This window comes from Schistocerca serialis, chromosome 10 (genome assembly GCF_023864345.2).
Source record: "Schistocerca serialis cubense isolate TAMUIC-IGC-003099 chromosome 10, iqSchSeri2.2, whole genome shotgun sequence".
NCBI lineage: Eukaryota > Metazoa > Arthropoda > Insecta > Orthoptera > Acrididae > Schistocerca > Schistocerca serialis.
Window position 1 is genome coordinate 116,626,205 of NC_064647.1, and position 15,086 is coordinate 116,641,290.

General features: G+C 41.6%; 1 protein-coding gene across 1 annotated transcript in view; it reads left to right on the plus strand.

Moving 5' to 3' along the window:
* Positions 1-15,086, plus strand: part of LOC126424585 (pecanex-like protein 1) — a 273,094-nt gene that overhangs the window by 165,458 nt on the left and 92,550 nt on the right. The window contains exons 19-21 of the mRNA XM_050087327.1: positions 604-1,023; positions 7,618-7,764; positions 12,632-12,907. Of these exons, the coding sequence (XP_049943284.1) occupies positions 604-1,023; positions 7,618-7,764; positions 12,632-12,907 (843 nt within the window). The remainder of the gene's footprint in view (positions 1-603; positions 1,024-7,617; positions 7,765-12,631; positions 12,908-15,086) is intronic.

Sequence of the window (15,086 nt, forward strand, 5' to 3'; positions counted from 1 at the left end):
TTTAGTTTATATCACGGTTTTTAACAGTCGCACAAGTGATGTCAGTTATGTAACATTGATTGAAATACGAAATTAATTTTGTCTTTTATATTAATGTTACAAATTATGTTGAATTTAGTATTTACTTCTTGTAAACAATGGACTGCCTGTGACGTCTGTATTATCATCAGACATTGTTTGTTAGGCTGTTACTAGATTCAAGTTTTAAATAAAGGAAAATTCTCTAAAAAAATTGTGTATTTTTTGGCAAAACCATAAGACAATGCAAAGATTGAAGAGATCAATTAAAAATATTAAGTAAATGTGTATATAGTTATATATTAGTTTTGCATATCATGTACTGCAACACTGTTATATTTGTAGTTACATTACAGTTTATTTGCGTTAAATATTTTTATATTGCCACTTGTTGTCTGATATCGAGGATATACCTCGAAACACATTACAGTGTGAAATAGAAATACCTGGTTATAAACCAGTTCCCAGTTGTCCCAGAGAACTGGTTGGGGGGGGGGGGGGGTGTCGTGTCCTAAGGAATAAAGGAATAAATGTTTGTGTCAGTGGTCATAGGACAGTTGCCTAAAGCTGTGCCACATATTGCAGGTGACGACATTTGCCATGTACCTGCTGGAGCAGCTGGACATGCACGTGTTTGGTGGGAACGCATGTACCAGCCTCGGTGCGGCTGCATACTGCGTGCTGCGCTCGGTTGTCGGCGTGGCGGTGCCTGCCGGCTTCGCGTACGGCGCCCTGACGGAAGAGGCGGGTGCACGCCACATGCTGTTCTCCATCTTCTGCGGCCTGCTGGTAGCTGTCGCATACCACCTCTCACGCCAGGCGTCGGACCCAGCCCCACTGTGGGTAGTAGTGGAGAGTGCGCTGTGGCCACCGGCAGACCTGATGGCAGTGCCGGGGGGTGGGGACACCCTGCCGTCGTCACGGCAGGCTCACGGCAGTAGCGTGCGGAACCGCAGCAGGAAGCACAAACACCGCGGCACTGGCGACAGTACTCGGAAAAAGAAGGTATATCTGTCTGACGTAAGAATTTCGGGTATGTCCTACTTCCACTGTGATAGGGGAAACACTGAAGCTACCTTACTAATTACTACCAATTTTTAGCTGATGATGTCCGAGCAGTGTGCTTGGGTGGGGTGGCTGATCTATTTACAGCATCATGATGGTCGCATCCGTGTTTGGTGACATCGCGGTGAACACACATTGGAAGCATGTATTCATCATTGCCATACTGGCATATCACCCGGCGTGATGGTATGGGGTGCCATTGGTTACACGTCTCGGTCACCTCTTGTTCCCATTGATGGCACTTTGAATAGTGGACGTTACATTTCAGATGTGTTACGACCCGTAGCTCTACCCTTCATTTGATCCCTGCGAAACCCTACATTTCAGCAGGATAATGCACGACTGCATGTTGCAGGTCTTGTACAGGCCTTTCTGGTTTCAGAAAATGTTCAGCTGCTGCCCTGGCCAGCACATTCTCCAGATCTCTCACCAATTGAAAACGTCTGGTCAATGGTGGCCGAGCAAGTGGCTCGTCACAATACGCCAGTCACTACTCTTGATGAACTGTGGTATCATGTTGAAGCTGCATGGGCTGCTGTACGTGTACACGCCATCCAAGCTCAGTTTGACACAATGCCCAGGCATATCAAGGCCGTTATTACAGCCAGCGGGTACTGATTTCTCAGGATCTACGCACCCAAATTGCGTGAAAATGTAATCACATGTCAGTTCTAGTATAATATATTTGTCCAATGAATACTCATGTATCATCTGCATTTCTTCTTGGTGTAGCAATTTTAATGGCTAGTAGTGTAGGTTAGGAGGCACGCTTGGATTGCCTAATGGTTAAGAAAACTGCTGGCAAAAAGCAGAGAATGTGGATTTGCCAGTGTGGCACAAATTTTCATTTATCATTACAGTTTCATTCTATCTGATGTACTTTTTAAGTTTGGGATTAGGTATTTCCACTCAACATCAAAATTGCACCTGGTGGGTGAGATAACGACTTTAATTTTCCTGTGATCATGTGTTTCTTACCACGTTAGGTGCTATTTTCAGTGGGTTATTAATTCAATTTATTGTGTGAAAATTATCAAAGTATAACTAGTTCTAAAATTCTTCATTCAGTTATTCTTAAAACTACAATGCTGGCTGTTAAAATTCCAAAACCGTGATGACAGAATACAACAAGCAATAAATGGACATAAAGTTCACTATAGGCTCAGATATACAAATGATTATTATTGCTCCGCATCCACAGAAAGTACTTAGCAGTAATGTAATCTACATTTTGGATATAACGATCAATTTCACAGCTGGTTTCGCATTAAAAATCACATTTGAATTTGTTCTGTTTGTGAGAATATCATGTTCAGCCAAGTGTAAGAAAGAGAAGGAATTAGGCAGCCAGACCATTGCACCTCACTAAGACAGTGGTTTATTGTTCAACAATATTGCTGTTTTACATCTATGTTACTAAAGTGCTACCCCAGAATCTGGATCCAGTACCAGTTGCAATGTACGGGCAACGAAAATTCAATTTTCTCATAATTATTGGTCCAGTTTAAAAATTTAAAATGTGTCATTAAGACATATGATCTTCTGTTAAAAGTTCATACAAAGTTAGAAAAGTTGTTTGTCTCGATGCAGCATAACTGATGAAGTGCAAATACACGGACTTCATTCTTCCCATATTTGAGAATTGGGAACACTTAGCGACTTCCAACAAAGTTTACATACAATTTCAACCTTTATGGAACTTTTTCTCCATGACATCTTCCACAGAATGATGAAAGGGTATGTATATGTTTTACTAACTGCTTTACTACTATCTCTACTACTAAATGTACCTGCAAAATTTTATCATTGTACAAAACACAGTTCAGGAAATAGGATGTCGTAAACATTTAGATGTGTGAAAAACTAGTTTTTGCTTAAAATGGTGCAAAAATTACCCAGTTTGTATTAGTCCAGTGTTTCTTAATGAGAGCACTTAGTGAGTTCCAACAAACTTTTGGCATAATTTCAGACTTTTCCTAAACTTTTTCCACTTTCATCCTTAAAGAAAAACATTTAACACATTACCTCAGTTGTGAAGTAATCAAATGTTGGAAGCTGTTTGATACATGGGAGTTAGATTCTTTAAAGAATTGGGGGTTTACTGGTTAGAAAACCACGGCTGTAATACAAATATGAAGTTAGTAGGTTCAGGATGGCCACACTCAGCACCACGCTGGAAATCAATTGCCCCACACTTTTAATACCCAAGAGGACATACATATTGCTCAGGACTGAGCAGGATCGCATGCCTCATAACGTCCCTCAATCCAGTAAATGGACTCATTTGCTGCAAGACAAGTAATCACAGAAAGAGTACAGTGACATACGGAGACCACGGACGGTCTGTGCGGTGGCGGTGGTTGTGGTTTCTATCGATGCAGCAGCAGAGTAAGTGCACTGGCAGTATTGTGCTTGATGACAACACCGCCCACTCACGAGAGAAGTAACACATTATCTGAGTCTGTGTAGAGCTTCAGGGTGGGTGTATCTTTGTGTGGATGCTTTGAGGAGAATGAGTGTGATCAGATTTCATTCCTCATTGTCATACTATCCCAGCAGCTTGCGTCAGGTACACAAGATGATCACTTCTCGTTCACAGTGCTGGTAATTTTGACAGGGGCTGTAACTTTTTCTACGTATTATGGCCAATGGCTGTGCCTTACCGTAGGTGTCTCCTTGACATCTTTCAACTAGGTAGTATGGGACCACATGTTACCTGTCCTGTCTTGACCTCCCTCAGTACTGAGCGATTTTGACTTTCGGTCCGGCTGTATGTAACAAAACTTTATTATTAACAATGTAATGAAAGACAGATTGCTACTTACCGTAAAGAAGACACGTCCAGTTGCAGACAGGCACAATTAAGACACTTACATATAGCTTTCAGCTTTAGTTTTTGTTATTAGCATCAATTGTTGAATGTCTACGCCGTAGTTTTAGTACAATTTTTTTGGTGTGCCTCCTGTCCCTGAATTATGTAAGTTATGACATAAATAAATCATTTATTCATTTATTTAAGCTGATGTGATTGGGACTATCAGGCCCCCTCTCATTTTGGGCCAGGCTTTCACACAAATGGTACCTTTTTTACATCACATTTACCTAAGAAATAGCAACATTAATACAACAAATAGTATTAAAATGATTAGAGAAACTATAGTGACAAGTGAGTTACTAATGTTGGCTATGAACAAATCAGTTAGTACTGGCAGTAATTGTCCTACTACTGCTGCTGCTGCTGCCACTAATAGTGATGATGATGATAATGATGATGATGATGATAATGCAATAATGATAGTTACAGGTATAAAAAGGATTTATAGTTGTAAAAAGTAGGTGTTATGTGATTCAGTTCACAATTCTGCTCCACACATTTTTTACTTGGATAATAAAAATGGCCTTTTATAATATCTTTGTCACAACTGCACCGTTTCAACTGTGAAGACATTCTCGAGTGTATAGTGAAACCTATTAAATGGAGATAAAAGCATGGGCCCAGATACCTCAGTCAGTAGAGCATTAGGTTTTGAACGTAAGGGGCGAATATTTTAATACTCCCATAGTGGCTCATGTTGTAACAATGGGCATCTCTGGGACCTAATAGGCGGATACGTCACAGAAATGGTGAATGAAATCTTAAATTGGACAGCAGTACCAGCCTCCTTTCTCGAAGGGGCAGTAATCCTTCTCTCAAAAAATCAGGCAGCGAAACACATCAAGGAGTTCAGGTCCATAACACTGTTGAATGCAGACTACAAGATTGCCGTGAAATGCCTTGCAAATATCAAGACAGCATTAACAAAGACGATTAGTCAATGGCAAACTTGAGCAGTGCTCGGCAGAAGCATATTTGACGCCGCCTGCGCACACGCATACAAAGACATGAGTGTGCACGCCACCACCAACAGAACAACTGCAGCAATAATCTCTGTTAACTTTCACAAGGCTTTCAACAGGATCAGCCACTGATACCTCCTGCAAACGTTGACGAAACTCGGATTTGGACAAAAATTTACCCTTATTATTAATAAAAACTTTCTAATGAATGCCATATCAGTAATAACCATGAGTGGATGGACAACAAAAAGAATCAAACTAGGGAAGTCTGTAAGACAAGGCTGCCCGTTGTCCATGGCGCTTTTTGCAGCAGCACTTGACCCCATGCAATGGAAACTGGCTGTCAGCCTAAATGGATACCAAATCGGAGCACAGAAGGTCACATGCATGGCCTATGCCGACGATGTGGGAATTTTTGTCAAAAACGTGCAGGACATAGACGAAAATAGAAAGCATTGGGAGCAAGATTGAATTCCAGGAAAACTGTGGTGCTCCCCATAGGCAGTGGGAGTCTGACAACCAACAGACAGTGGTATTGAATGACCAGTACTCGTAAAACACTAGGCATACAAGTACAGAAATGCCCACCAAAGATGTCGGCACAAAACTGGCGAACAACCCTACCTACAATACGCCAGGACTGACTCGAACAGAAATCTAACATTGGGACAAAGAGTCAAACTCATCAGCACAATGATCCGGTCGAAAGCCTGGTAACACAATGATCCTGTCGAAAGCTTGGTACGTGGCCCAGATATTGTGTGCATCAACAGAGACTGCACGAGCGATACTATGGGCCATCTGCTACATGCTGTGGAGGTGGCATATATTCAAAGTATCACAGGTGATGTGTTCACTGAGTAAGGAGGGCGGAGGGCCGTGTTTGGAAGATGTAAAGACAAAGTGTGCAGCGCTGTTGCTCCAAATGGAGAACAAGAACGGAGACAGCATCATGACCTGCCTAATAAATACCTACAGGCCACGATCAGAGGAAGCGCCGGTAGGCACCAGGCACATCCCCTTCAAGATGCGACACATCAGGCAACTGATACTCAATAAGAGCTTTGCAGTCCCCACCGTGGCAAACCCACAACTATGGACGGCTAAACACATCTATGATGCACTAAGAGGGCAAACGTGCAAAACAAGGATCGAGACAATTTTTCCAGACCACGAATGGCCAGTCGTCTGGAAAAACATCTCAGAATGAGCGGTACAGGAGAATGCCAGATCTACGTGGTACAAGATAGTGCACAACACTGTACTGACTAATGAGAGGCTGGCCTGAACCCATATAAAAGAATTGCCCAACTGTGAAATTTTTAATGAAAAAGATACCACAGAGCACCAATTCCTTTGCAGGACAAGTAGCAATATATGGGTGACAAGCAAAAGAATGATAGCTCACATAAACAGGAGCGACCCAAGCAACAGTCAAATCACGGCACTCGCCGTCTGTGATGAAAAACCGTCCCCAAGACTGAAATGCATGGCCGTGATTTGGATACTCACCATGACTGCCCCTGCCCTCACAACCCCCAAGCCATCGCCACCGCCGCCAACACCCTCCAACACCCCTCAAGCATAAACAGGTATACGTGTGTCCCAAAGTGAAAAGAAGTGACAGTGAAAAGTGCTCTTTTTTCTCTCTTGATTTAAAGTTTCTGACATGTGAAGGTCTCCCAACAGTGCCATCACAACCATTGTTTTCAGTGTATTGTATCAATCAATAGTAGTGCCAAACAGTGAGTATGTCAACATCATTACAGTTTAACAGTGAAACAAAATAGTGTTACATGGTCAAATATGCCATATCCTCCACCACACATAGCTTCATCACTCTCCTTTCAGTCCCCTTGACTCATCGACCAACATCCTTATCTAATCAGTTCGGCATTGCTGTCCACTGCTTCCTGGTGTGTTGTTCCTCATTCGATCTGACTAAATCCACCATGGTCTGTTTCATGGCCCATTGTAAGGTGTTTTCTCTTTTACTTCCCAGTGCTTAGACAAAAATAAGTAAACAGTTAACATGAAACATGATTTTAAATGCTGAAACATTTCTTAACTTACACAAACCAGGAAATATCCTGCATCCATGTGCTATCAACCCTATGTTATTACCTGCCCGCTAACTCAACTTATGCAGGCTTCAAAATACAAAAAAGTACACAACATAAAACATCAATATAACCAAACTAGTATTAAATGAAAAGACTGTAGATAGTTTATATCTCCACTCTTTGCTGTAACCTAGCCCATTTTCATTCAATATTTTCTGATTCCTTTCTATTAAAATGTGTAAATGTAATGTATCTGGCCTTGGAGAAACTTAAATTAACATAATAAACAACGGAGCAAGTACTAACGAACTCAGCCTGAGATACACTGGCAAAATACAGAGACAAATTGAAACAGTTACCTAGACAGTAACGAAAAAAAAGAACAGATTGTCTTACTGAAAAGTGTAACACATAAACTGTTTTGTAAAATGAATTTTGTCAAATAAAGGCCTATACACGGTTTTTTTATTTATTTATAATAAAGAAAAAAGAGGTGCTGGAAATATTCATACTGCTGTCAAATCTGGTGATACATTGTTAACATGCAATCGGGTGGCTACATCTTAAAATAATCAACATGATATCAAAAGCTTCTTTTTTCACAGGGAGACTTTAAAATTGTTCTCTCTGACAGCTTGCACAGGAAGGTGCCGACCCTGAGTCAGGAGTGCCGACGACGTCTGCAACGGGTGGCCAGTCGTCTGCGTCTGCTCCGCCACCACCGCTGTCCCCTCCTGAACCTCCAGACACAGACCCTCTTCCAAAGGAGCTGACACGCACGGTCTGTGGAGGTCTTTACCGTCACATCTGTTGCCCTTGTGTTTAGAGGCAAACATCGTACTTTATAGTCTACTTTGCTATCCTTGCAACTGTGATTCATTTCAGTTCTTGTGCTTTGTGTTCCTAAACTATGATCTAGTTTAAATTAGTACCTAGTCGTTCTCTGCCTGTAGCTGTGAGTAGGACTGATGTTGAATTGGTTGTTGGTGCTGGTGACGTCTTAATGCTTGGTAGACAGTCATACAAAAATAAAAAGGATAAAACCCCAAGCTTTTGATTACTCCCTCCATCATTGTCACAGCAGCTAAGTCTGATTGTTGTGAAACTTTTGAGGCTCCCACTCTTATGGCCAAAGGACAGCATCTGATTGGCTACATTACATCATGGAGATGACTCGTGCTGAGGGGTTGCTCTCTACGTCCACAGATTGTTTACGCTTGCTCTCCAGCATTACTTGCAGTGCCAACACTTAGGACAGTTGGTAAGCTGTGAAGAATCTTCTTCTGTGCTCTTTCTTCATCAAGTCTTCACTTCCACCTATTGCTATGTGCCTAGTCTCTGTCTCTACTGACATTGTTATCACACAGTCTAATTTCCCTAATCAGTCCGAATAATTCCAAACACAAGCACAGATCTCATCTGTTTAAACAAAATCTTGTATTTATTTATTTGTCTGTACTTGAGCAACTCCGATTTTTAAGAATTTCTGTATTTAAGATGATTTTAATGTTCACCACAGTTATCAGCAGTAGTCTGTACAGACCAATCCAAGTAACTGCTGCCAAAATATTGTAAATCCCTGGTACTGTTAGGCTGAGAATATCTGCATCAGGTTGCTATATTTTGTGAATCTTCCTGGGTAGCTTGAATCGGCCCAGTCTTTGCCCACCCAGGAGAATGAAACAGATGGGAACTGACGTAGATAATATCGGCCTGAAAGTATCAGATGATTATTATATTCCTAAACTTGAGGACAATATTATGGAAATGGAAGAGGATGTAGATGAAGATGAAATGGGAGATATGATACTGCCATTAGAACTACTGACAGCCTTGGGAGAGCCAGTCCTGACAAAACTCTACCATCTGGTGAGCAAGATGTATGAGACAGGCGAAATACCCTCAGACTTCAAGAAGAATATAATAATTCCAATCCCAAAGAAAGCAGGTGTCGACAGATGTGAAAATTACCGAACTATCAGTTTAATAAGTCACAGCTGCAAAATACTAACGCGAATTCTTTACAGACAAATGGAAAAACTAGTAGAAGCCGACCTCGGGGAAGATCAGTTTGGATTCTGTAGAAATGTTGGAACATGTGAGGCAATACTGACCCTAACACTTATCTTAGAAGAAACATTAAGGAAAGGCAAACCTACATTTCTAGCATTAGTAGACTTATAGAAAGCTTTTGACAATGTTGACTGGAATACTCTCTGTCAAATTCTGAAGGTGGCAGGGGTAAAATACAGGGAGCGAAAAGCTATTTACAATTTGTACAGAAAGCAGATGGCAGTTATAAGAGTTGAGGGGCATGAAAGGGAAGCAGTGGTTGGGAAGGGAGTGAGACAGAGTTGTAGCCTCTCCCCGATATTATTCAATCTCTATATTGAGCAAGCAGTAAAGGAAACGTATTAAAATCTATGGAGAAGAAATAAAAACTTTGAGGTTCGCTGATGACATTGTAATTCTGTCAGCGACAGCAAGGGACTTGGAAGAGCAGTTGAATGGAATGGACAGTGTCTTGAAAGGAGGATATGAGATGAACATCAACAAAAGCAAAACGAGGATAATGGAATGTAGTCAAATTAAGTCGGGTGATGCTGAGGGAATTAGAGTAGGAAATAAGACACTTAAAGTAGTGAAGGAGTTTTGCTATTTGGGTAGCAAAATAACTGATGATGGTCGAAGTAGAGAGGATATAAAATGTAGACTGGCAATGGCAAGGAAAGTGTTTTTGAAGAAGAAAAATTTGTTAACATCGAGTATAGATTTAAATGTCAGAAAGTCGTTTCTGAAAGTATTTGTATGGAGTGTAGCCATGTATGGAAGTGAAACGTGGACGATAAATAGTTTAGACAAGAAGAGAATAGAAGCTTTTGAAATGTGGTGCTACAGAAGAATGCTGAAGATTAGATGGGTAGATCACATAACTAATGATGAGGTATTGAATAGAATTGGGGAGAAGAGGAGCTTGTGGCACAACTTGACTAGAAGAAGGGATCGGTTGGTAGGACATGTTCTGAGACATCGAGGAATCACCAATTTAGTGCTGGAGGGCAGTATGGAAGGTAAAAATTAGAGGGAGACCATGAGATGAATACACTAAGCAGATTCAGAAGGATGTGAGCTGCAGTAGGTACTGGGAGATGAAGAAGCTTGCACAGGATAGAGTAGCATGGAGAGCTGCATCAAACCAGTCTCAGGACTGAAGACCACAACAACAACAAGGAGTGTGGTAGTAGTTGTGTGGGGGCAGTCTATATGGACTATTGCTGATCACTGTTTTGAACATCACCATCACCTTAAATATAGAAATTTTGTAAAATCAGTGGTGTTTGAGAACACCCTGTTAAGCAAACAGGATTATGTTTGAACTTCGAGAGTCTTAACTCACTGCACATCAAACTGCTGGGAAACTGTGATTATGGAACCCGTGGAAATTAGCCTATGTGATAACAACTTCAAAAGAGGCACCAGTATGCACATGTTACTGGATGGAAGTGTACATTTGATAAAGGAGGATCACAGAGAGGGGAGAGAGGTTCTCATCTGATGTAAGTGTGGTGCTGTGAGCAACACTGAACAGCGAGTTCAGTTGTAAACTATGGACATTGAGGATGCCACCTCAGCATGTGCCATCTTCGTGACATAATGTAGCTAATCAGATGCCAACAGGTGGGTATAAAAATGAAAACCTCACCAGTTTCACGGCAGTCAGGCTTAGCCCCTGACTATGATGGTGGAGGCATTAGTTGAAAGCTTGGTGTTTTATCCAAGTTTGATGTGATAAGTTAACAGAGTAGCTTTGTATCCAATGGCTCTGTCATGAAATACTTTGTAGCCTTATTTAATATAAAGAGTTTGTTCTCATGTCCTGTTATTACGACTCTAAATATTTATACCGTTTGACATACCATATAAATGGTGTTGACTGATATTGTATGGCCAGATGCTGCATATGATGATTTTGACATATGCTATGGCACGCAATGTGACTTATACCAAAGGATAATAATGGTACCTTTTCCATTGACATTATACTTGGTACAACTTTTCATGGTGTAAATTTCAATTTTGTAGGCACTAATGCTAGAATTTGTGTGTTTATTGCAGATTCACTTGAAATTTGATATGGAATTGAAATTGCAATAGTTTCCAAACCGAATACAAGAAGCCATATCGTGAAAGTGTCATCATCATCGGTGACATAATTAATTTTTACTCATCTCCATCTTTATAATGTCCACCCAGGATGTTCTTGGTCTCCTTAGACACCAAGTGCCTTCAGCTTCCCTCTCCAGTTTACTTGAGCTCTCCTCATCGGTTCTGTATCTGAGCCTATTCTGAATTGCTCTAGTAGTGCTGTAGTAATCTCTGCCACATCTCTTACATTTTCGTTTCTTAATTTGTTCAATTTTGTTTACTGTATTGCGAACCTTGAGAACTTTGTCTCCAATGCCTATCGTTGTGATGAGTCACTCTTAGTGAGGATGCACGTTTTTCTTGAAAATTTAAGGTTTAGTTTGAAGTAGGTGCTGTACTTTACTGATTTTCTGTTTCATAGTACCTCGGGATCCCACAGAAATGGTCTAACATGTAGGTAAAAACCACAAATTTTTCTGACATTTAAAAATGGTAGTCATAATGTTCGAATTGTCACCTCTAAAGAATAAAACTGTGACTAACAAAACTGGTAACAGTTTAGCCCTTCTTTACATATCCAAACTTCAGCATGGCAAATTTTTCCAATGGTTGATGACTTGTAGACTTTGATTGTAGAAATCTGCAGTTTAGCTATTCTGGAAATGTCCCTCCTTGAAAATCACATTGTCTTCATTCTGGAATTGCTTCCTATGCTGCGGTTTCTTCATCTGAGGAAAGAGGAAGAAGTCAGTGGGTGCATTGTCAAGAGAATACAGGGCGTGAAGCAAAGTGTGATATCCCAAACGAGCATTACAAGTGGGAACAGTCACGGAATGGGTGTGTGCAGTCACAGAACTGTGCTGGTGATGACCTGTGTCATGTTCAGAATGTCTTGTATAATGTTGAAAATGATCCGTGACTGATTTTCACTTTCCCCGCTATCACCTCAATCGCAATACACCAAATTCGAGTAGTAGGGCCAGTGTTCCGTTGGGATTCCCAGTCCTTAGATTGATGGTCTACCATTTTGTTCTTTATTGTTTGGATTGGTCTGACAACACCAGAAGCATTTACACCACATTACCACTGTTTACTATGACAGTGCATTGTTGCCATACATTACCATAAACTCAACACAGATTGTTGCAGTGTTCATCAAATACATTTATATTTTTTTACTATTTGTTTCCTCCTCTAGAAGTTCACTACGCTGCTGTGGCATTTGGCTTTGAATGTGTGACAGGATTGCAAACGTATATCTATAAACACTGAAAAATTATTAGATGATAATTAAAACTTTATAACTACTGTTCACATTTGCAACATCTTTTACGGCTAAATTGTCTCGAGAAATTACTCTTCTGTGATAGGTAAAGTTTTCCACATTTTCCAGGGGATAATTACTTAGCACGACATTTGCCAGTTTTTCCATTTAGACCGTAGTTTTGTACTGCCAGTGATACACCGGCACGGGGGTCGTGACAGAGTGACGGGTGCCACAGGTGCGAGCGCGACTGCGCTCGGACGGGCTGGTGTGCCCGGCGGCAGCACTGCTGGTATGTGGCGTGCACGCCAGCACAGCGTTCTCGGCGCTGCAGCCCGACCTGCAGCCGGCCCTGTGGGCGGCGGCGTGTGCGCTGGGCCTGCTGCTGCACTACGTAGTTCCGCAGCTCCGCAAGCAGCTGCCCTGGCTGTGCGTTGCCCGCCCCATCCTGCGCGCCCACGAGCACGGCCAGTTCGAGGTGCGCCAGCCGGCGAAGCTCATGTGGTTTGAGAAGGTACGTTCCTCTTGCACTGTGTTTGTTGCCTGCAGTATAGCTATACTGTACCACTGCACGAAGTGAGGCACCGTGAGGACACTAGACTTGTGTTCGGAAGGAGTATAGTTTGGATCTCCCTCCGCTCATTATGTGGTTTTCCTAAATCTCCTAATGCAAGTATTAAGATTTTACTATGGAGGACAAACGCTATTTTCATACTAATTTTCCACTCGGCCTTGTTTTTTGTGTACTTTATTTGAAATTAATTTCAAAGCCTTTTACATTTCCATGCTGAGGCCCTTAGGCACACTCATTGAAATGGTATACGCATGTGTAGCTATCCCATAGCATTCTCTAATTTCATAAATACACCTGTGAACCCAAACCTTATGACCACCTGCATAATGGCTTGTTGGTCTATCTTTGGAACGCAATGCACTGGTGATTTTGCACGGTGTGGATTCGACAACTCCTTGGTAGCTTCCTGTAGGTATCTGGCGTCAGATGTTTATGAACAGGTCACACAATTCCTGTAAATTAAGAGCAGGTGTTTGTTGGCAAGGTGCTGATACCTGATAGCATCCAAGGTATAGATCATTGTGTTGAGAGTAGATGAATTTGGTGGCCAATACAACGTTGTCACACTCCTGAGATCATTGTAACACAGTCAGTCGTCCTGCCAGAAGATGCCATTGCTGTCGGTGTAGATGTTGAGCGTAAAGAGATGCAGTAGATCCACTGTGATATTAGTGTAGTGACACTGCCGTCAGTTATTACCGAAGGTCCCACGGCTGATCAGGTGGAAACACCCTATAGGATAATTCTGAGCACAATGGGCTGTGTCTGTGATACATTGCGCGTTTGGGGCAGTCGTTCACCTGAATGATAGTGTACCTTGACAAACCATTGATCTTATGTAACAAGAAACTTGACTCATCCACCCAGGCAACAAATTTTCATTGATTCTCAGTCCAGTCGTGATGTGTACCTATGACGACTGTAATCGCAGTTGACGGGTTCGTGTACACGTAAGGGTTGTCTGCTGTGGAGCCTATGTTCGTCAGTCTGTGCTGAACAGTGTACTCTGAAACAGTTGAGTATGCATCAGCATTGTATACTATTGTCATATCTGCCACACATTTCTGCCTGTCCTGCTTTAAAGCATGGACAAGTCCCTGACCTACAAGTTCCGTTACGAGGTGTGGACATCCAACATCTCATCACCTTCTTGTGCTTTGACTGCCCTTTGACGACAGTAACACTGAACAGCCAACCAACATTGCTGTTTCCCAGATGCCCATTTCCAAGTGTCTGGACATACTAGTCTGCATCATTTCTGACGGATGCCTACAATGTGGCATTTAATCTCTCAGTTGACAATGGTTGTAATGTTTTGCTCATCAGTGTATAAAAATGTTTTTACATTCACCACATTAGAGGATGCTGTGGTACAGCAAAAGGACATACCTGCATGTGTATACAGTTTTGATAATTTTGTTTAAGTGTCTGAAGATGAAAATGAAGGTGTAAAAGAGTTTCAGATCAATAAAAAATTAAATAAATAACAAATGCTTCCACAAACTGCCTCCATTCCTTTCTGTTTTGTGCCCGGTTCCTCCAGGTGTCTTCAGTTCCCAGGGCTGCTAGATCTTTCACCACATCGTCCATCCAGCGCTGCCTTGGTCATCCAGTGGGGTGTGTGGTGTTTGGTTTCCCCTTAGTGCCATCTTCGCGTGTCTTCCATCAGGCATATGGGCTACATGGCCCACCCATTGTATTCTTTTGCTCTTTATCTTGTGTAGGATAGTTGGTTGTCGCATCAGAAGGTAGATTTCTTCGTTTTTCCTCCTCCTCCAGTCTCCGTTATCTAAAAGTGGTCCCCATATCTTCCTCATTAATCTTCTTTCAAATATTAATAGTTTTTCCTTTTCTCATTTAGTCATGCTCCATGTTTCTGAACCGTACATTACTGCTGGGTGTTGCAGATTTTCATCTTACTTTTCACTGAGATCGATTTAAAGCCAACCTTCTCTCTGTTGGAATACATGCATTTCATTCCCACTGCTATTCTTTCTTTAATGTCCATTTTTATGTTGTTGTCTGTGGTAAACCAAGATCACAAGTATTTGAACTGGTGTACTCGCTTTAACCTCTTGCCATCTATGTCAACAAATTCTTCCTGCTCTTGTCTTCTTCC